Below are 20342 nucleotides of genomic sequence, written 5' to 3' on the forward strand. Positions count from 1 at the left end.
AAATAATGGGATTTGTTAACAGGCTGGTGTGGAAATCAAGGGGCAGGAAGAAATCAAGGATGCCTTCAAAGAAGCTTGAGGAGCTAGGTGGTGCTGTTGGCTGAAACTGGGAAGATGAAGATGAGCATATTTGTGGAGGGGAAATCGGGATTTAGTTCTGGAAAGTGAAATGTCTGTGAGATCTCCAAGTGGAAGTGGCAGGTGGAGGTAAGGGTGGGGCTCAGAGTAGAGGTCTGGGCAGAAGAGAGAAATTTAGGACTTAGCAGCACATTGGTGGTATTTATAACTATATACCCCTCCAGAGAGAGTGCAAGAAGAGGGTCCTGAATGAGATGGGGAAGAAAATACCAGCAGACGAAATGCAAGTAGAGTGTCCAGAGAGGTGGGAGGGAAGCCAAGAGCATATAAGGTCACGGCAGCTGAGAGAGGAAGGTAGTTGAAGAAGGAAGGATTAGTCGGTATGTTGCATGCTTCTGGAGTGTCCAGCAAGGGGAGACAGAACAGGTCCTGTGTCCACTGCACTTGGCAGCCAGGAGGTTGCTGGTGACTTTAGCGAGGAATTTTCAGAGAGGCGGGGACAGAAGCGAGACTGAAGAAGGTTTAGGAGTGAACAGGAGGTGAGATGGTAGAGACAAGATGTGCAACAAGCAAGCAAAACCTGTGGGAGAGGATTTGCTGGAAAGGAAAGCAGAGAGACAGCTTAGTAACTGATGGAAAGCAAATGGGGTTCAAGGGACTAGGGTTTGTGCTTTGTTTGGTTTCTTTTGTTTTCCAGGAGCGAGACTTTCTGCGTGTGTCTCTACTAGAAGTACTGCCGAGAAAGCAAGGGGATTGACTGATGTGGGAGAGAGGAGGTAGCTGAAAGAATGATGTTCTTGGGAAGGAGGGTGGGTGAGGATTTGAAATCCAGGGATAGTCCTGAAGAGACTTCCATTTCGGTCCTAAGGATAAGATTAATTCAAAATAGACTGTAGTCATGTGCTAAGTTCTATGATATTGACCTTGTATATTCTAATAATTCAGAGGAGCCACCAGCGGAGGCAAGCTTATTGATGAGAGCTTCTAAGAGGAGAAGTGGTAACACTTAAGTGGGATCTTGGGGGATGAGCAGAGGCTGAAGAAGGGACAGTAATAGTGATAAAGAGGATGTGCAGGAGCCAATGGAGTGGGCAGGGGCTCCTATGCAGAAAGCTTCCCTGACTGGAGGAAAGCGTTCTCATGGTCTGAGTAGCAGAGAAAATGGGGGTCGCGTCAGCCAAGACTGGATGACGGCTCTTCAGTACCAAGCAGAGGAGACAAGATGGTCCAGCAGGAGCTGGCCCTGCACATGAGCAAGCAGAGAAAATGAAGAAAGCCACATCGTAGCAGGATGAAAGTCATAGCCACATTGTGGGTGACTGGACAAGGAGGGGTTCCTGAACTACAAGTCGGGATGTGATTCTGAAACCCGGTCTGAAGTTCCGAGCCCTCCAGCGAGGGTGGCCGCAGTGGAAATAGAGAGGAAGTGACAGATGTGAGGGGGGTTGGGAGAGAAGAACTGACAGGATCTAGTTGTCAGTTTGGACATAACAGGAAAAGAAAACAGAGGCAGTGTAGATGACTTCAGGTTTCCTAGACCACGAGTCTAACGTCAGGAATAGTTGGGACTTCTTGACGTTCAAAGAGGCACAAATTGTCCAAAATGTTGAGAAGTCCGTGCTAGAGACGTAGATTAATTTCTGAGCTGAAAGCACCTTTTTCCCTGACGGTCAGCATGGGTGGCACTTGGGGTCGCAGAGTGGGGGAGCTCATCCTTTGTTCTGGGGAAACAAGTGGAGAGAGTAGGGCAGGCAGTGGGTGGCCAGTGGTCTCAAGCTTGCAGGAGGTTGAGCCCCACATCAGCATTTGGGGGAGCAACAGAGACTAAGACCATGGAATTTCTTGGCATGGAATTTATGTATCCTGTTTCATTATTTTAATATGCTTTTGCTGCGGAGTCTTGGAAAATGAATCTCTTGATTCAGCCCATGACAGCCCTCAGGTTTGGCACGTCCTTTTTAAATTTAAGAACCTGCCTAGGAAAATAAAAATCCAGCATTTTGCCCTCATGTTCTGTTCAGTTTTGAATATTGTAAATGAAACTGGAGAATAGAGAATCTGAGTTTTACTTCGTAGGGTATAAAATGCGATTGTTTTTTATCTTCATCTACCTATTTGTCTTAGGATTTTGTCTCTGTCTTCTCCTCAAGGGCCTCTTAGTCCTCTCCACAAACCACCTGCTTCCTTAGGGGTTATTGCTCCTTATCTGAAGGGGCTTTCTGGGTCAGGGAAGGGCCTTCCAGGAGGGAGGTAGTCCCCTCTGAGTTCCTCCACAGACTCACCCCTTCATAACAGCACTGTCTGCTGCAGCAAATCCTTACAGCAATCAGGAAGGGTTCAGAGTCCTGTTTGTGGAAAGAAGAGATGATTGCAGTACCCAGAGGAAGGAGGAGGGGAAAAGCCCAGGTTTCTGGTATTTGCCCTTCAGCTGTAAAATCTCAAGGACTCCCTTATGGATCTCCTGGAATCACTGTTGGAAATCCACTTTCCATTGGAGAGCTGCGCAAGGTTATCAGATGATCATTTCTAATGCCTTCCTGCCAGCTCAGCTCTCACACTTTGGATAAAAACTCAGGATAAAACTACAGAGTAATTTTCCATTTTGACAGTGTTGTTTTTCTTATTTGGCAAAAAATTAGATTTCTGCATCTGGTACCTCCAGAATTTCTCCTGTCTTCTGCATGTGCACAGGGGTGTACAGATATGCACGCACACATAAACTCACACCTCAGATGCCTTAGGACTGTAATTCTCGTAAGTGGGCAGAAGAGCTTCGGGACCAACCATACCTTCTCTAAACTTGGGTTGCCATAACTGACTAAACAGCAAGTGGAATTAAATATTACTTGCCGGGAGACTTCAAAAGACCACGTTGCCTCAAAGAATTTCTAAAGAGTTGTCTTTTTTCTCTCCTTCCAGAGGGCCAGTTAAGAGTGGATGCCAACATCTCTGTGCATCATCCTGGGGAGCCTTTGGGCGTTCGAACTGAAGTGAAGAATCTCAACAGTGCCAGGTTCCTGGCCAGAGCAATAGGTGAACGTCAGCTATTACTTTTAATGTTCCTTTTGTATCCATTATCTATTGCTTTGTAACAAGCCACCCCAAACCTTCGTGGCTTATACAGTCACCATTTCAGTTTTCACAATTCTACTGATTAGATCCTGCCTCAGCTCATTCATGAGGCTGTGGAAGCTGGCACCTCGGCTGAAACAGAGGGTCTAAGGCGACGCCACTCACATATCAACGACTTGGTGCTAGAGATCTGCTAGGCTTCTCTTTCCTTGTGGTCCTTCTTCATTCGCTTGCCTAGCCTGGACTTTTTTGTTTGGCGATGGGCGTTCTAGGGGAATGAAGGCAGAGGCCTCAAGGCTTCTTGAGTCCTAAGCTCTAGAACTCCTATAGTGTCTCTCTCTTCCAGCACATTCGATTCAAAGCAGATTCAAAGGGAGGATCCTTTTTATGGGAGGGTCTGCAAAATACTGTAACTCTGTTTTTCCATTTACCACATTCTTTCTGACCTGCATGAACTTTATAAAGTCATGTTTATTTGTTATACATTGGCCATAATTTGACCTCACTGGTCAGTATATTTTTCTGCTTCTTACTGTTTTTACTAATAGATTGCATGTGCCTATATAGTCAAGTTTTGGTCTTATTGGAGCTCATACAGTCCCATGACATTGCTGACTGTGAAGACATCTCAAAGGCCTAAAATATTCTTTAAAACCAAAAGTATCTGTAGAGGAAGAGAGAATGTAGGGAGGGATTGAGTTTAAAGTGCATTCCTTCAAGGATGCACAGAGCACAAGCTATCTGGATACATTGCTGTGTGTTGAGTAGAGTCTTGGGTCTTGTTGAGAAAAGCATTGGAAACAATAGAGCAGAGATTCTCTAGTCTTGTGTGAAACCTTATCCTGAACCTGAAATGATCAGCCTCAACAAAGATACTGTGAGTACAAATTTTCAGAAAAACGGCATCCTAATGGTCAAGGGGGATAACTTACTCAAGGGAAAGGGGTAAGGGAAGGTTCCCACATGAAGATAGATCAAAGAGGTGGGACTCTTCTGTCTCTAAAAGGAGATACAGTCCATGTTTATGAAGCCATGAAAGGTTTGGGTCAGGGAAACCCTTACAGCGCAGTGTTATGAAGGGGAAGCTTGGCAAAAATAGAAGAAAGCTCTGCCTCACCCTGTGAATAGTAAGTGTTCTGGAACTCATTATTCTAGGAGGTGGTGATGCAACCTAAAAAAACAAGCAGCAAGATTTTAGGTAGGTTTATCCGTAATGATTTACAAAGGAGCTCCCGAGACAGAATTCTGCCTGTGTTCTCACTCGGACCGGAAGAACCTCAGATTTACTATGATGGGCTTAATTCTCCAAGCCCATGATTTTTCCACCCCACGTTTCTCCCTACATCATCCCTAGTAGCTATCATCTCAGTGTGGGAGATGGGGAGCAGAAACTGACACGTTTTGGTGTTGCTGCTTCTTGTCAGCTCAGGTAAAAAAGTTTGGATTCGGGTGCGGGAAAGTGGTATATGATGGTGTGGGGAGTAAAGGGGAGGCTTAAGCTGCTTTCAGAAAGAAGCTTAAGAGTTGTGGCTGTGTTTTGCTTACCACAGTCTGCCTGGTTTGGTGGTGAGGGAGCATGGCATAGAGCAGTGGCTCTTAATCATGTGGGATCATAGATCCCTATGAAAATTCTGGACTCTGTCTCCAAAAAATGTACAAATGCACACACCCACATTTTGTGTATAATTTCAGGAGGTACCAGAACCTCTTGAAGTCTGTCCATGGATCCCTGGATAAGAACTCTTGATTGGCAGCGGTCCCTGATCTGGAGTTAGTTGGCCTAGATATTGGTCCTAACCCTTCTTCTACCAAGAGCTGTAAACTGGACTGGGTCACCATGAACCTGAGTTTTCTCAGAAAGTGAGGAAGCAGAACTTCCTAAAAGCCCCTTTCCGGCACCATTATCCTATGATTGCAATGAGAAAATATAGCCTATCAGGGAAGAATTATTATGAACAACTCTCTTGATTATTTTTGACTTGAAGATTGAAAAAGATTTCTAATTATTGCTTGATTGGATTAAAGGAATCAAAATATGATACTAAATTACTATGTTTTTCTTAGACTATGAAATTCAGAGACAAATCAACGAACTTGAGAATGGATGTGAAATTCTGAATGAAACTCGCTCATTTGACTACAAGCTAGGGTGAGTTTGCATTGACAAGCATCTTGAACACAGCTGGGTGGGGCTCCAATCCAGGCTCACCACAGGCAAGCCCTGTGACCTTGAAGAAGGTACTTAGCTTCTCTGCGTGAATGCTTTTCTCACTAGTGCAATTGGGAGAATACTGTATGCTACAGGGATAGCATATCCTGTAGGGCTGGCAAGAGGTTGAAATTGAACCAGACTTGTACATAAGTACTTATTACGTTCTGGCCTTTCATTTGCTTCTAGTTTACCCACTTTATGGCAAGAATTTCTACTTCCTTAAATTCTATCAGACTTAAGCTCTACCAGTTCAAGCTAGAGGTAAAGAGAGCTTAGGGTTGGTTACAGAGGTGTCCTTTGTTTTGTTTTGCTTTGTTTTGATAACTTTGACTCTGATATTCTGACTCCGAATTTTGAGGATTTTGTGCTTTTAGCAAGAGACCGAAAAAAGCTCAGAAGACGAGAGTTTGAGCTGGTTAGAAGCCAGAAACATTGAAGCAATTTCTTCTCTCTTTTTTTAGTTAATCTAAATATTTCTCTTCCATTAATATAATTTTTTCATGGAGTCACGTAAGTGTCTGCCAAAGAAGGTGGAAGAGCTTGAATTTGCCCATGGCTCTTATTGAGAGGGGTAACCCATTTCCCTTTGCACATATGTTAGGCGGTGCTGCATGCAATGTTTGTGTAACGTTTTCTTATTTAACTGTCATAGGTGCACCGTACCGATGAGAGACAAAGAAGGAAAACAAGACTACAGGTGGTTACTCCTCTTGTCAAAGTACCATTACATGTTTGGGGCCAGGGGCGTATTTCAAATCCACTCGCAGAGTACCATAATGATCCTGGATAGTTTTTAAGAACCACTTTGTGTTTGTATTGTTGCATGATGGAAAATCTGGACTTCCTATTTTATGTGTATACTGAGAGAAAGAATGTTTTCTTCTTTTGGTAGCCTCAGAGTGCCTGATTTGACGAAATTCAACTGTTGGAAGACACTGTTGACTCACCTCTGTGTGAGAGTTGTTGAGCTAAGAGGGTGGCAGTTGAGGATGGGGCCTAGGATGTTCTTATATTCAGTGACAGATAAAGTAACACACTGAAGATCCCTGAGAAGATATGGGGAAAAAAAGAGATGCATATGTCAGTGGCATTTCCCTTCGTATCTCAGGTGATGCTATTTAATTGATAAACTAAACAACTTGTACTTAATATGAGATCCAGAAATAAGGACAGGCTTAAGGTAAATTGAACCTTTTGTTTTTCTCCCCACTGAGTTTAGCAGATTTGAAAGATTGAGGTTTTAAGGGACAAAGTTGTTGAGGTTAGCCCACTGTTCCTCCACAAAATGCAGGAAGTGCAGCTCTTGCTGTCGATGACAAGCATCTTGAACAGAAGTAGCACTGTGATGTGGGAAAGAAACTCCTAAACCCTTAGAGTGAACCTCCCCTGAAGGGCTCCTCTCCTGTCTGTCGAAGTCAAGATTGTTTGAATCACTGTGATCTTCTCAGTTCAACCTGTTCTTCCCAAGAGCTTCTTTGTTCTCCAGTGTTGCCGCCCTACTCTGTGCTGCTTTCTTAATCATCGTGGAGTTTGGCTTTTAGGTCAGCTAGTGGCTTTGGCTCAATCCCTCAGGTTAATAGGCGGGATTCAGGAAGCCTCCCTTTGGCTTTCCTCTTGCCATCGGAAGTCAGGCTGATTCACAGCACAGATTTGGCATTGAGGTGATGGGTTGTTTGCACGTCTGATCTATCACCATGGCGCCACCATTTGCTCTGCATTATCCTGCTTCTACGTAAGCCCTTTGACAAGTATAAGCAGAGAAAATGTTGGATGCTGGAATACAACAGAGGGAAAGACATTATATGCAATGGTGCAGCAGAGAGGTCCCGTATGCTCCTTGGCATGTACCGTGTGCTCCACGTCACCCCCCACAGTTTCCCCTGACAGCATGTTGCATTGCTGTGTGATTTGCATCTATTCCCCAGGAAATGTTGAACACTCACTAAACACACTGGTACAGTACATTTGCTATAATTGATGAACTGATATTGAGATTTTATTATTAACTAAAGTCTATAGTTTACATTAGGGTTCTCTCTTTATGTTGTATGTTCTGTGGGTTTTGAGCAAATGTATAATGACGTACATCTACTGTTACAGTGTCCTAGAGGATAGTTTCACTGTCCTGAAAATCCCCTGTGCCCTGCTTACTCGTCCCTCCCTCCCCAATAGCTTCTACATTTTATTTAGGCAAAATCTTATTGATTTCTTCCACATCTCAAGGTTTTCTCTTTCTTTGACTTTTCATTTATTTCACAGATACTGCTAAAAATAGTGAGAATTTTTAAATGAGGGAAAGTCTTTTTTTCTGCCTAATAAGTAGATTGTTCTCATTTGGTCCTATTTTTCGCAACCTATGTCTTTATGAATATGTACTTTATCCACAATTAGAAATCACAGTGTGGCATCAACCCTGCGTGGTGCCTTTTTTGCTCATCATTCGTTTATAAGCATGGATGCTGGCAGATCTGGTGGTCTTGCCCTGTAGAATACACTTGTCCAAAGACTCCTTCCTGGGAAACAGGGAGAATTGATATTATGGGACATTCGAAGACATTGGCAATTTTAACACAGCAGCTAAACATGAAACTTTTGATGATAGGAGTTTTTTCCCATTAAACGAAACACTTCCGAGTCAGACCCCATTTCCTCTCTGTGCCTAGGTTTATGCCCGAACCCAACCTTCCTCCCCTGCTGCTCTATGACACTGCATCTCTGCCTGCTGGTGCAGACCCGCAGCAAGTGATCAACATTGACCGGATTCGGGAGCAGCTCCCTGAGCTCCCCAGTGAGACCCGAGAGAAGCTCATTCAACAGTATGGGATACTGCCAGAACACAGCTTCGCCTTACTGGTAGGTATTGATCAGAGGCTAAAATAAACCCAGCTCAGCAGTTTAGGGTAATGCTCTACACTGTGGGCTCTGAGTGGAGCAGGCAGGTTGCTTCAGTTGTACAATAGATGCTTCTGAGAAGAACAAGGTGCGATAACCTTTGCTCACCACCCTTTACGGTAAATACTCCTCAAAAAACCAGAAGATGAAGCAGAATCTCGCGTCAGTCATTTCTTCTGTGTAGAAATGAACAGCTGCTCACAGCAGCCGTGGAGGCTTCTTGAAGACAGTCCAAATGTTATGGATGAATGTTTTCCCATGTGTCCGCAGGACAAAAGAAAATCAATGTATAGGGTTTCTAGATGTCTAGCAGTATTGAACCATGACAGGGTCTGGCAGGAAGTTCGGTTCTCAAAAGCCAGCCAGCTGTTTCTCCAATTGTAGAAGAAAAACGTTTATTCCACACGAAACGTTGAAAACTCCGACTAAAAGTATCGGCCCTTTGAGGCTTGAAGATGCATCTTAAGGGGCTGTTAGAGAATCTGACACCACTGAGACCTGCTTAGGGATTTTCCATTCTTTTCAAAGCTGCCCGGGGCTTTGCTGTTTTCTTTGTCATGGCAACATTAAAGTGATACAGCCTCAGTGAGGGTAGGGTTTTGTCACAGTTGTCTCCTGCGTGCCTGTTAGGAAGTAGGAAGTTTTGCTGCTGCACGGTTCAGGCACTGGGGATATGCCACACTTTAGCTTTTGGAGCAGCAGAGTCTGCACAGACTCTGGATTTTTGGATTTTAATAAACCAATAATAACTACATAGGGATGCTGGAATGCACATATTTATATACTTCAGTAACAGCAGCCCTGCCGTTTCTGGTACAGGGTTGGCAAGTGGATATTTGTTGAGTGAACGGCTCTCTCTTTATAAATCAGCTAATAGGAAAACTTCCTGGAGAATCTCACGTGAAAACTCCTCTTTTCCTCCCGGTAATGATTAGGCGTGCGCAGATATTTTTTCATACTCCAGGCAGAGGTGACCACTGCCTGCCGTGGGCTGACATTGTGTCTTAGCCATAACTCTGTGATGGTTGCGGTGCTAGATTTTAATTATTTCATAGTGTGACTTGTTCAGTGCCTTGCAGGCAAAGGCTGTGTCACCCTCTCATTCGCTGTTCCTCAGCACAGATTAGCGCATCAGCAGTGCTTAATGCCAGATCTTTGTGTGAATCAGTTAGCATCTTGGACAGAACAACTTTTAATCTGAAACCTCTTACAACTCAAGTATTTTTCCCTAGGTTGACATAACCAAACTGAGTTTTAGTCCTGTCCATCTTCCCCAACATCTGATCACTTGAATTTCCAGCCCACCGGACTAAATACGAAATGCCACGTTCTGGTTCTGCATTTTACAACTGCCAGATTACACAGGGGGCAGGAAGACTGGGACGGAGCCCACTGGGTCTTAGCCTCAAAGACATCTGTTACCTCTCTTTATTTGGCCTTCCGCCAGGTGAACACAGGCAGCCCTTGGAGGTAGCAAATGAAGAACCTAGGTTTCGTGGCCATTTAAAAAAGAATTTTTTTAACTTTTATTCATTTTTGAGATACAGAGATGGCACAAACAGGGGAGGGGCAGAGAATGAGGTAGACACAGAATCCAAAGCAGGCTCCATCCAGGCTCTGGGCTGTCAGCCCAGAGCCCAGCACAGGGCTCGAACCCACGAACCATGAGATCATGACCTGAATTGAAGTCAGATGCTTAACCACCTGAACCTCCCAGGCTTCTCTTGGCCATTTCTTTGCTCACAACTGCGATTTTAGAAAAGAATCCACTAAATATAATGTTAAAAGTTATTTTTGTATATCAACTTCCTTTATAAGAGAGGTGAAAAGATCTCTCGGAAACTCCTCTCAAGATTATGGCTATTTCTCTCCGAGGCACGGACTGCAAATAATACACTCCCTTTGAAGAGCATCTCTCTAACATTGTCACTCTTGGCCTCCGACAAGCATGTGATGGTGGGGAGCGTCTGCCGTCCCTTACTGAAAGAAGTCCTCTGAGGGCAGGGAGGTTTTCTTGTTCATGTTTCTGACCCAGGCTCCACTTGTGTGTCCTTCACAGGAGGCTTTGAATAAAGGCTGAGGGATGCCTGGTGAGTGGGTGTATGTTTTCATAGTTTAAGGTCCTGTTTAGGGGAACCCACCTTTCATCTCTTCAGTCCACCACTTTTATTTTCTGTTGCATCTCCTATGTAGTGGGTACTCAGTGGCAGAGATTAAAAAAAAAAAAGTGTTTCTTTGCTTTCCAAGAGTTTATATGTATACACACACACATGACACAGCTAAGCAGCTAACCAATAGATGCATAATGCAGGATGGGAGCCCGGGGAGGCAGTGATTACCTTGATCAGAACAAAAGGGAAAAACTTCAAGAAGGAGGTGATTTTTGAGCCAGTTTTGACGGGACTGGTCTTTTAATAGCTTAAAAATATGCTTATTTGTATAGCTTGCAGCTAATGTATTAGGTGATTCGTTGTTTTTTAAAGGGCCAGCCCTTGAAATTCCCAAGATGAGCGCAAAGAGAACTTAAAAGCAATGGAAAGAGAATGAGTCAGACAAATTGTTTTCCTGAAAGTAGGCATCCTGAGCTCTTTATGACTTTGTAATCATTGAAAGCTGAGTTACTCAGACCCGAAAATGATATGTTCATGTTTTTTCCTGCCTTCATCAGAAACACAACAGATTGCTGAGAAGGGCGGATGCACAAATCTAATGAACCATCTTTCAATTTAAAGAGTGCCCAGGAGTATTCATTCAATAAATAGCAGTAGTGGAGGTGTGCTTTGCTGAGCTTCGATTCCATGCTTTGTGCCTTCAGATTGCTTATTAAGTTAAGCATTTAAGCACATACCCACCCTCACACACATGCCTTACTCACAAATAACAGAGACTTCAGAATTTAACTGATCTTTATCTTATTTTATTGTCTGGTAAGGACTGAATTATGTATTGATAATTTAGGCTTGATATTTACAGAACCCTAATATTATATTTTAGCATCTCCCACCATGTCTGGCACATAGTAGGCACTCAGTGAATATTTATTCAGTGAATGGACAGACAAACAAGTAAGCACGTCGGATACCATTACAATACTCATGGAAGCCCTGGAAGAAGCAGCATTCCTGACAAAAGCATCTCTGTTTCTAAAGATCAGATACATAAGCCAGTCTTGACAACCTAGCAAATCATGGAACGATACCTGACTCCTTGAACTCGGGGTGAGAAGACCTGGATCACCACTCTAACCACCCCAGATCCTGTGTTCCGATGCAAATCACTTGGTGTCTCTGACTCTTGTTTTCTAAACTGGTTTTGTCAGGACATTAAGTCCAATCTATATTCTGGTTTTCTCTCATGAACCTTCCTGACAGTCACCTCCGAACAGAAAATCTGTATTACTGTTTTTTCCTCTGGCCACATAAAAAGTATCTTGCCTGACCTGAAACTTTGACCTATTTAGTTAACCTTGCTTCCCTTTCATAAGTCAGATTGCTCGATTGTTGACCTCCTTTGTAAGGATTAAGGAATAGAAATGTAGAAGCTGAGATCCAGGTATTAGGATTCTGCAAAATACGAGGTTCTAATAGTGTAACAAGTCCTTCTCTGAGTCAGCATATTCCAGGAGTAATTATTAGAATGATCTAGATTATATGCATGTGCCGATAATCCCAAAATGATGTCTGTGGGGGTATCTCTTCCTAAATCTGCCTTACCTGATTCAGAGAATGCAAACAAATTGTAGTCATTTGCCTAAGCAGTACATAAAAATGGCTACTCGCTGACAGAAGTCTCTGTGGTTTATAGTGGTCACTTTTTAATTTACCCTTACAACAACCCTCTGAGGTAGATATTGCTGTTCTCCCCATTTTACAGATGAGGAAACATAACCTCTGCGGTTGAATGTAAGACGTTAAGTAACTCAGCCAAGCCTGTGGGGACTTCAGAGCCCAGGCTTTATTTACATGCCGAAGCTCAATTGCCTGCCTGCACGTGTAATGTGTCACAATGCCAAACAGGAATAATGTGTCAAGTTCATTGCTGTTTTGGATCACTTGATAGAGAAAATAGAATTTTTACGTTTGTTAATGTTTTATACAGCCCCACTAATGCTTCAATCAGGCACAGTCACAGACCATTGATTCAATTTGAACTTTTGACCACTTGGTTTTTAAGAGGTCAGACTGCCTTATAAATAAAAAATGCTGTCTACTAAATTTAGTGGAAATCAGTCAAATCCGATGAAAAGCAGATATTATGTCCATTTTCCAAGTAGGAAATTTAAGTCACCAAAAATAAATGTAAGCTCTCCTCTGCAACTTTGTTTCTCAAACTTGCTGTCTCAGGTTCTTGGCTCCTTCTGACTAAATCATCGTAAAGGGTCTGCACAGAGTGCAGAATATGTGGAGTTTGTGAGATGACTTTGCCTGTTGTTGGCCTCGTGTCATGCACCCTGGCACATGGTAGGCACTTGGTGAGGAACAGATATGAGCTCACAGGGTGGCTGGCTGTGTACGAAGTCAGTAGATGGAAAGATGTCCATCTCATCAAGATTTCAGTGGAGGGGGGCACCTGGGTGGCTCAGTCAGTTGAGTGTCTGACTCTCAATTTTGACTAAGGTCACGATCTCACGGTTCAGTTTGTGGGTTCAAGCCCCGCGTCGGGCTCCATGCTGTGAGCACAGAGCCTGCTTGGGATTCTTTTACTCTCTTTCTCTCTGCCCTTACCCTGCGTGTTCACACGCTCGCTCTCTCTCCCTCAAAATAAATAAATAAACTTAAAAGATTTCAGTGGAGGAATGGCATAACATCCCCAATTTAGTATTTCTTGAGGGCCTGCTATATGCGCCACAGTGCCTTATGCTGTTTTCAGATATAAGAACTTTATCTTTTCCGTGCCACTTTTAACTCTCCCAAGTAGCCCCACAGGGCAATGGGTTGAAACACTGACTAAGAGATAGTCTTGATTTCAGATCTCACCTCTGATGCTTTGGAGGGGAGAGCTCTGCAAAGGTGACTGGAGCTATTACCCTCCCCAGCTGAAAGAGGGGAGGGGATGATTCACTCATCCTAAAGATGATTGACAGAGAAGAATCTTCACTGAATCTAAAAGAAGCCTAAATGCAGCCAAGCAGACTCCCTAGAATGAGTTGCCGGGGAGAAGAGCAGTGGCACCGAACAGCTGCTAACTAACACATTGATTTTAGCTCCTCAAAAGAATGCACTTTCCCACCATTCCATTATTTTATTCAGTACCTGCCAGCTGTTCAAAGGTTCTTAACATATTAAAAATGTTGCATTTTAAGAAAAGTCCAGCATGGCCCCAGTAAGACTGCAGGAAAAAGTGGTCATGACCCGCCAGATTAGTGACCTGTGCTGCTGTATATGGCTGTCTTTCTTTGTATTCAGCCTCAAGATGTGTAGTCTTACTTGAACCACTTCATTTTCCCCAGCTGGTTATTCCCCACTTAAAGTCATAATCCTTTGTTTCTGACACCATGAAAAAGGTTAAAGTGACTCCAGGGGACCAAGAAACAGAAAAGATATCATGACTATGGTTGGTCGTTAAATGGATTGTTTTCCAAGAGTTTTGCTTTGAGTTTCTAGTAAGCTTGAAATGGCTTGGTTTGGATGAACTGTCTTTAAAGTAATTTCCCATGATAAATATCTGTATACCCATAGGTAATACTGCTTTAAAGCTAATAGTTTAAAAAGGCGTCTGAAACCATATTGACTGGTTTCAGACTGCTTAGATGTACTGAGGAGCAAAGCACTGGTCTTCTAACTGCTGCTGAAGGAAAATCCATTTGGTCAACATCGTCGCTCACCATTTCAGCTCCATGTAATTTTCGAAATTGATTTTATTCTTCATTTTATAAAATTGTACCCAGTGCTTGCCAGCGTATGGGTGCTTTTACAGTTAGTGTATGCACTAGAAACATAACCAATATTTTCTCCTGGTAAAGCTAAATAAAAGATGCACCTTCTAACTTCGCTCCTGCAAAACCAACAATGCATTTATTTCAGATACAACTAACAAAGGACTTTTGGAGATGAAGATCCTCCGGGCTCAGGGTCATTTGACCCCTCAGGGACATGCTCATTGGCCCAAAAGTACAGGGAGGAGTGAAGCCCCGAGTGCCCAACCTTGGGGATTCACAGGGGCCCTCTCCTTAATCCTTCCTGAAACCTGGTTTCCTGTTTGTGGAATGATTTCCTTTTGGGGACAATTAAAATACATTATTTCAGGTTTCAGTCAGATCTTAGAGCCAGTGAGGAAGCACTGCCTTGAAGCTTTGTTGCTGGTTTTAAGCTGCAGCCAGAAAGCTGCTGTTGACCAACACAGGTTCTCTCCGTGTTGGGCCCATGTGACAATGGTGGCTTTAGGCACGTTGAAATGTGATTGTAATCAGAATTGATTTCTTGACAGCATACTTTTTATGGCCCACTCTTGCAGATACAGTTTTCTAATTATGCCAATCTACTGTCAATGTTTATTACCTAAATTATTTGGGTTTTAATTATCCAAGGAAAAGTCTTATTGCTATATTGGTTTCCCTCCACATCCCTCCTAGAGTTAATATATCTTGGAAAACGTACACTTGTTTTCCCGTTAGTCTAAGCCAGATGTAGGTGTGAACCCTCCCCGAACGGAACCATTATCCTGAGTTAAACTCAGATGTGTTACTTCCCGACTCTGCTGGGAACACAGCACAAGTGAAATTGTTGGCACCAGAGTTTTGCTCAGATTGTAGGGGCTTCCAGACCCACTGGAAACATGACCCAGGAGGAAAAAGTATGAAGACCAAAATAGGACTGTAGCTCTTTCTAGTTGCGAATTTAATGAGACAGACTAGAGAGTATACCCTTGGTGTTTCTGGGCCAGTTTCAGAGCTGCTTCAGATCTCCGTGTTCTTGAAAGTGGCCGTGATGGTTCAGGATTCTGACTTCACCTGACACACTCAAGGGAGAGTGGTGTCTCCTGCGCTAGTCTCACACCACCAAACAGCTGCCTTTAGTTTTTCCCCATCCAAGACTCCTCTGGATGATCGTGTGTGTGTGTGTGTGTGTGTGTGTGTGTGTGTGTGTGTGTGTGTGTGTGCGCGCCCGCGCGCATGCTCGCTCACTGCAGGATTTCCACAGCCACTTCTTGTTTCCATGAAAAGCAGAGGGAGGGCTCCCTCACATCACAGACCTAAGCCACCACCCCACTGAATGTCAGCCCTTAATCTAGCCATAACTTCTGCTTTCTTCCCTAGCACCACCACTCAGGCATCCCTACCTAGTTTCCATTTCATCCCAACACTAGCGTTTGATGCTATTTTTAGGGCTGCTTTTCGCAAAGTTGGTGGGTCTGCATTCTGTTCCCACTTTGTGAGAGCGACTGAATTCACAGGAATAAAGAGGGAACAGTGGAGTCCCCACTGATCCACAGATGCTGGGCCCTCTTACAGTGTTTGCAGAAAAGCTCAGTGGCCGCTCACCCCAGCACCCCTGCCACGTGGTGGAAGGGTGCGGTTCCAGTTTGTGTCTCCACCACATGGCACGTGAGCACCTGGCTCAGTCTACAGATGCAGGGTCTCCTGTACAGTCAGCCACTCCCACCACAGGAATGACCTGCCCGGTTAGGTGTAAACCCATGCACAAGTTCTTCGTATTAGAAGAATTAGAATGCAGTAAAATGCAGCGTGCTTGATACCAAAACTATGTGAGCAGTAATGGGGTTGGTTTCATAATGTCAGAAGGGGCATCAGAATTAGGCAGTGTCCTGGTTGAGGCATATACATACCTGCTGTAACTTCTCTGAGGAGAGGGTGCAGAAGGGGTGCAGAAGAGAAGCCCAGCAACTCTGGCCACCCTCCTGTCCCCTGGAAGCTCTGTATGGCATAGGGTGGGGGGGGGGGGGGGTTGAGTGTCTTCCTCCCTGATCTGGGGGCAGGTGTGTGTCAGGCCACGGCGGAGAGTGCCAGGTGGTGTAGATGTACATTGGCAGAGGCAGAAAAAGAACTTGCCATTTTCTCCTAATTTCTCAGTTAATTGCTAAGGGCCTTTGCAACATTTTTAATATGTTAAGAATCTTTGAACAGCTGGCAGGTACCGAATAAAATAATGGAAGTGGTGGGAAAGTGCATTCTTTTGATGAGCTAGTTGCTTCACGTTGTGCCTGGCACTGGTAGGTGCTCCGTCTTGGTCCCCAGGAAGGCAGCAACATGATATTTTCTTCCTCAGCAGCAGTGTAGCGTGGAGATAAAGAGCACAGACCACAGGCGTTCAGATCCCAGTTCTGCTGCTTTCTTGTTGTGGAACCTCAAGCAAGTTCATGCCTCCGCGTCCTTGTCTGTGAGAGAGAGTTCTGCTAGGATCCACCCAGGGTTGTTGTTAAGAATTAAATGAGTTAACGCAGAGACAGCACTTAGAACAGTGCCTAGCCCCTCTTGTTGTTACTAAAATGTATTATCATTGCCAATGGCGGCAGCAGCCATGCGCAGCTCCCCACAGGGCTGGCCGCCGTTCTCCATGTCTAGCAGCTATTCTGGAAATATTCCTGAAAGCCTCTTAACTAGCCCCGGATTGCTAATCTAAGGTCCCTTTAGCTGCCATGTCACTCCCTGCCACATAATCAGCTGTTCCTCAGCTTGTACTTTGTGGGTTTTTTCTTCTCTGAAGTCTGCCACTGGGCAGCTGTCTCTGTCAAGTTGCATTCTACTTCTAAATATAGTCCAGCTAATTTCTGCCCTGTCATCAAGTTCAAAGGCTGTGTGACTTAGAACAAGAATGGTGGTTGGGAAGGCAGCCCTCATCCTATCCCAGCTTCATAGTCTTCCGACATTTTGTCATCTCTGAAGGTAGAATGTAAAAAACAGCATTGCAAAAAGACGTTGCTTCCAGAGCCCGGCGCAAGGGTAGATCGGGGTTCCTTTGCAGAGCAGACGGTGAAGGTGAGGCAATCCCTCTGCCTTGCCTCACAGCCACATTGACCAACTGACAGGTCCATTAGTGGTGGAGGGTTCCTGTCAGCCTCTACGAGGCTGACCTGGCATTGGCGCCGGGTGTAATTGAATGCTTCGGGAAATTTGATTAAAATGTGAGAAGGATGCTTCCGGGTCATAGAGCTACAAAGGCTGTCTGGCGTTACACGAAAGGCAGGACCAGTTAGTTGTCCCTGCTGCGTTAGCTGCAGCTGAAGGAACAATTAGTGTTACATTCAGCCAGGAGACTTGACACCCCGTGTAGCTAGAGTGTCGGCTCTGATGTGGGATAGGTCAGTCCGAGTCGGACGCTTGCATGTCGCCTTTGAGAAGGAAGTTGGGGGTTCCCTAATGCAGTGGCCTTTTTGTGTTGCTCTTCATACGGTTTTTATGGAAAGGAATTACCAGCGCACTGTTTTCCTGAGAAAACCAGATGGCTGCACTGCCACGTTCACCAGGGCCTCAGAGATTTGTGCTGAGCTTATTAGCAGTTGCCGACCTCCTAAGAAAAACTAAGAAGACCTTATCTAGAATGCTTGAAACGCGGGCTTGTGATCTAAAGAGCCAGAACAGGCAGCCCATGTGTGACTTTGTATTGATCCGTCATTCCCTGGGCGGCAGCGGCTCGGCCTTCTTCAGCCCTGCCGCGTGTAGCTCGCCCCGTTACCATCACAGATTTTCACATCGCTTCCAGTTGTGTGCCGGAGCCGCGTATCCCCCAGCGAAGTACGGTTCCAGCTTGGAGAGGCTTCATCACAGCACTGACACAAAAAGACAAACAGAAATCTGACTTGCCATGTTATCCATCCAATAAAAAAACCACCCAAGGGTAGAAGAATAGATATTCATCACGTCTCAGCAACTCAGCCAAGCCTGGGAGTTCAAGTGCAATATTTCTAGGTGGATTTAGAAAACCTTTCCTTGGCAAAGCAAAGAGCTCTGCTTCTGACAGCTCTTTTCACCGGCGGGCCAGCCTGTCTGCGTTAGAACAAAGGGAATTCTGCCCGTCTGATTTGGGCCAGATAGTGGTTTTCTACTTCCCCAGCGGTTTGCTGTACCATTGTGGAAGTTTGAATACTTTTCCATAAGTTAAGCAAAACTTCCTCTTCATTCTTCCTGCATTTGCCTTTATCTGCAGTCAAGCTTTGGCTGCTGAGGCGGCCTTTGCCCTGGTTTAGCATGAGCAGAATAGTAACATTGGCTTGAAAAGAGATTCAAGAGATGATTATGGGATTATTCAGTAGGCTTGTCACCAGAGAATTTATCTGTTACAAAGGGCATGTAGATTTTTTTTTTCTTATGGAATTTCTACTTTAGCAACCGTGTGCCTGTGTGTGTATTACGGCATCTGCAATAGCTGAGCTTTCAGAGAACTTTTGTTCGTATGTCTTGCTTCTTCCCAGTATCTTGTTTTTCCAGAAAGTTCTTTTGCTTAACGAAGGTTCTCTGAAAGGGCAAGGGTTCGAGAGCCTTACCTGCAGTATAAAGTGAAAAAGACCATTTTGGGGAAAGTGTGATTTTATTTGCATTTCAGCAGGTAGGAGAAATCTACTAAAAATGTGTTCCCTCTGCATTTGGAAGCTTCAGCTTCCCCTGTGTGAGGGGAACATGTTTTTATCTTTCTTACTGAGAAACAAAGGATGGACTTAGCCACATTTTTTTGGTTCTGCCGAACTGCTCTGAGCTGGCAGTTAGCTATAGTAGTTAAGGCACTTTGATGAGTGCCTTGGGGTTACTCTTATGCATAATTGTGGCAATTCTAATATTTAAAGGTGAATATGGTATGATAAAGAATGAGCATTCACATGTGATTTTTTTTTTTTCAATGTACATGGTGATGGCAGCAGACATTAATTCCATCCGTGGATATTTACCATGTAGCTGCCATGGCCCAGCACTGACTTAGCTCTATTTATCGAGTGAACAGGACAGAATGGACCCTGACTCACAGAGCTGACAGTCCAGAGGGGAGACATAGTAGTCTTCTTCACATGTCCTTGTTGAGCCCACCCAGGCAATTGTTTTCACAGAGCAAGAGGAGAGGCAGGGTTAGCTGTGTCTAGTTTGGCTCCGAAGGTCCGGAAGCCACTGCTGCCTCCATCAGCTGTGTGGTCTGAGTCGGTCACATGTGCCTGGGTTCTTCCTCATTTTGGAAACATTTGAGAACCATTTCTGTCATTTTGGGGATGATGTGAAGATGAATACAGTTACGATCCACTTTTGGTTTTTTAGAGGTAGAATATTCTGTCTGTTCCTTCTTCATTTACTTCTTTTCCTGCCTTCTTATTCTCACAATCACTGGGACTTCCAGCAGAGGATAGGCCTGGAAAGAGAAAAGACAGTGAAGTGGACCCAAACTTCATGGGCCCGAAGATGAAGGACGCAGCTCCAGGGTAAAGGGTGTAGGGTTCACAGGGCTGACGGTAAGAGGGCAGGTGAGTTTGGGGGACAGTGGATTTCATTGCCCTCTGGTTCACCAAGCCAGGCTTTTGGAAATATGTTCATTCCTTTGAGAAAAAGCTATATAAAAAGCGCCATGACAGTAGTAGAAGTCAAATACTTGCTGTTTACTGAAAGTGATTAGAATTTTCTGGTGGCATTTCCATGTTTAGGAAAGTACAGGTAGGTGTCTCAGAGGAGGCAGAGGGTGACCGTTTCAGTTTGCCTTCAGAATGCTGATCTTTCATTTTTTTGGAGATATATATATGAATTTTTTTTTTTCTTTACAGAATGAAGTTGGCCTACTGGAGTTCTTCCAGAATGTGATAAAAGAAACTAGGGCAGAGCCGAAAAAAGTAACTAGTTGGGTCCTCAACATTTTTCTGGGTTTTTTAAAGCAACGGAACCTTGCTGTCAATGAGAGGTGAGTAGGGTCTGGGGATTCTTTCTTCCTTTATGATGAACTCTGTGTCCAGAAGCAGTTTAAGTAGGGCAGGGCTGGTGTTTTGTTCTCCGTCGTTCCCCTTAAGATCTCCTAACAAGACACAAACACCCTTGTGAATTCCAGATTCTAAACCTATCCGCCATCACCTCTGAGATTTCATTTATTTGTTCCAATCTCTGACTGTCCGTACTGCCCTTTGTACCATGCAGGGCTGGGGGCCTGAAGATGAGTAAGACCAG

At 44.3% G+C, this 20342-nt stretch overlaps 1 protein-coding gene across 3 annotated transcripts in view; it reads left to right on the forward strand.

Annotated features, from left to right (window-relative positions):
* The window catches only part of GATB (glutamyl-tRNA amidotransferase subunit B), an 83961-nt gene that overhangs the window by 40557 nt on the left and 23062 nt on the right, over positions 1-20342 (forward strand). For all 3 annotated transcript variants that reach the window (XR_007151684.1, XM_047856803.1, XM_047856804.1), the window contains 5 exons: positions 2998-3111; positions 5215-5299; positions 6015-6059; positions 8026-8215; positions 19949-20082. Coding sequence is in view for 2 of the 3 variants with exons in the window: in XM_047856803.1 (XP_047712759.1) it covers positions 2998-3111; positions 5215-5299; positions 6015-6059; positions 8026-8215; positions 19949-20082 (568 nt within the window). In the remaining variant the exon portion in view is untranslated. The remainder of the gene's footprint in view (positions 1-2997; positions 3112-5214; positions 5300-6014; positions 6060-8025; positions 8216-19948; positions 20083-20342) is intronic.

Source organism: Prionailurus viverrinus, chromosome B1 (genome assembly GCF_022837055.1).
Source record: "Prionailurus viverrinus isolate Anna chromosome B1, UM_Priviv_1.0, whole genome shotgun sequence".
Taxonomy (NCBI): domain Eukaryota; kingdom Metazoa; phylum Chordata; class Mammalia; order Carnivora; family Felidae; genus Prionailurus; species Prionailurus viverrinus.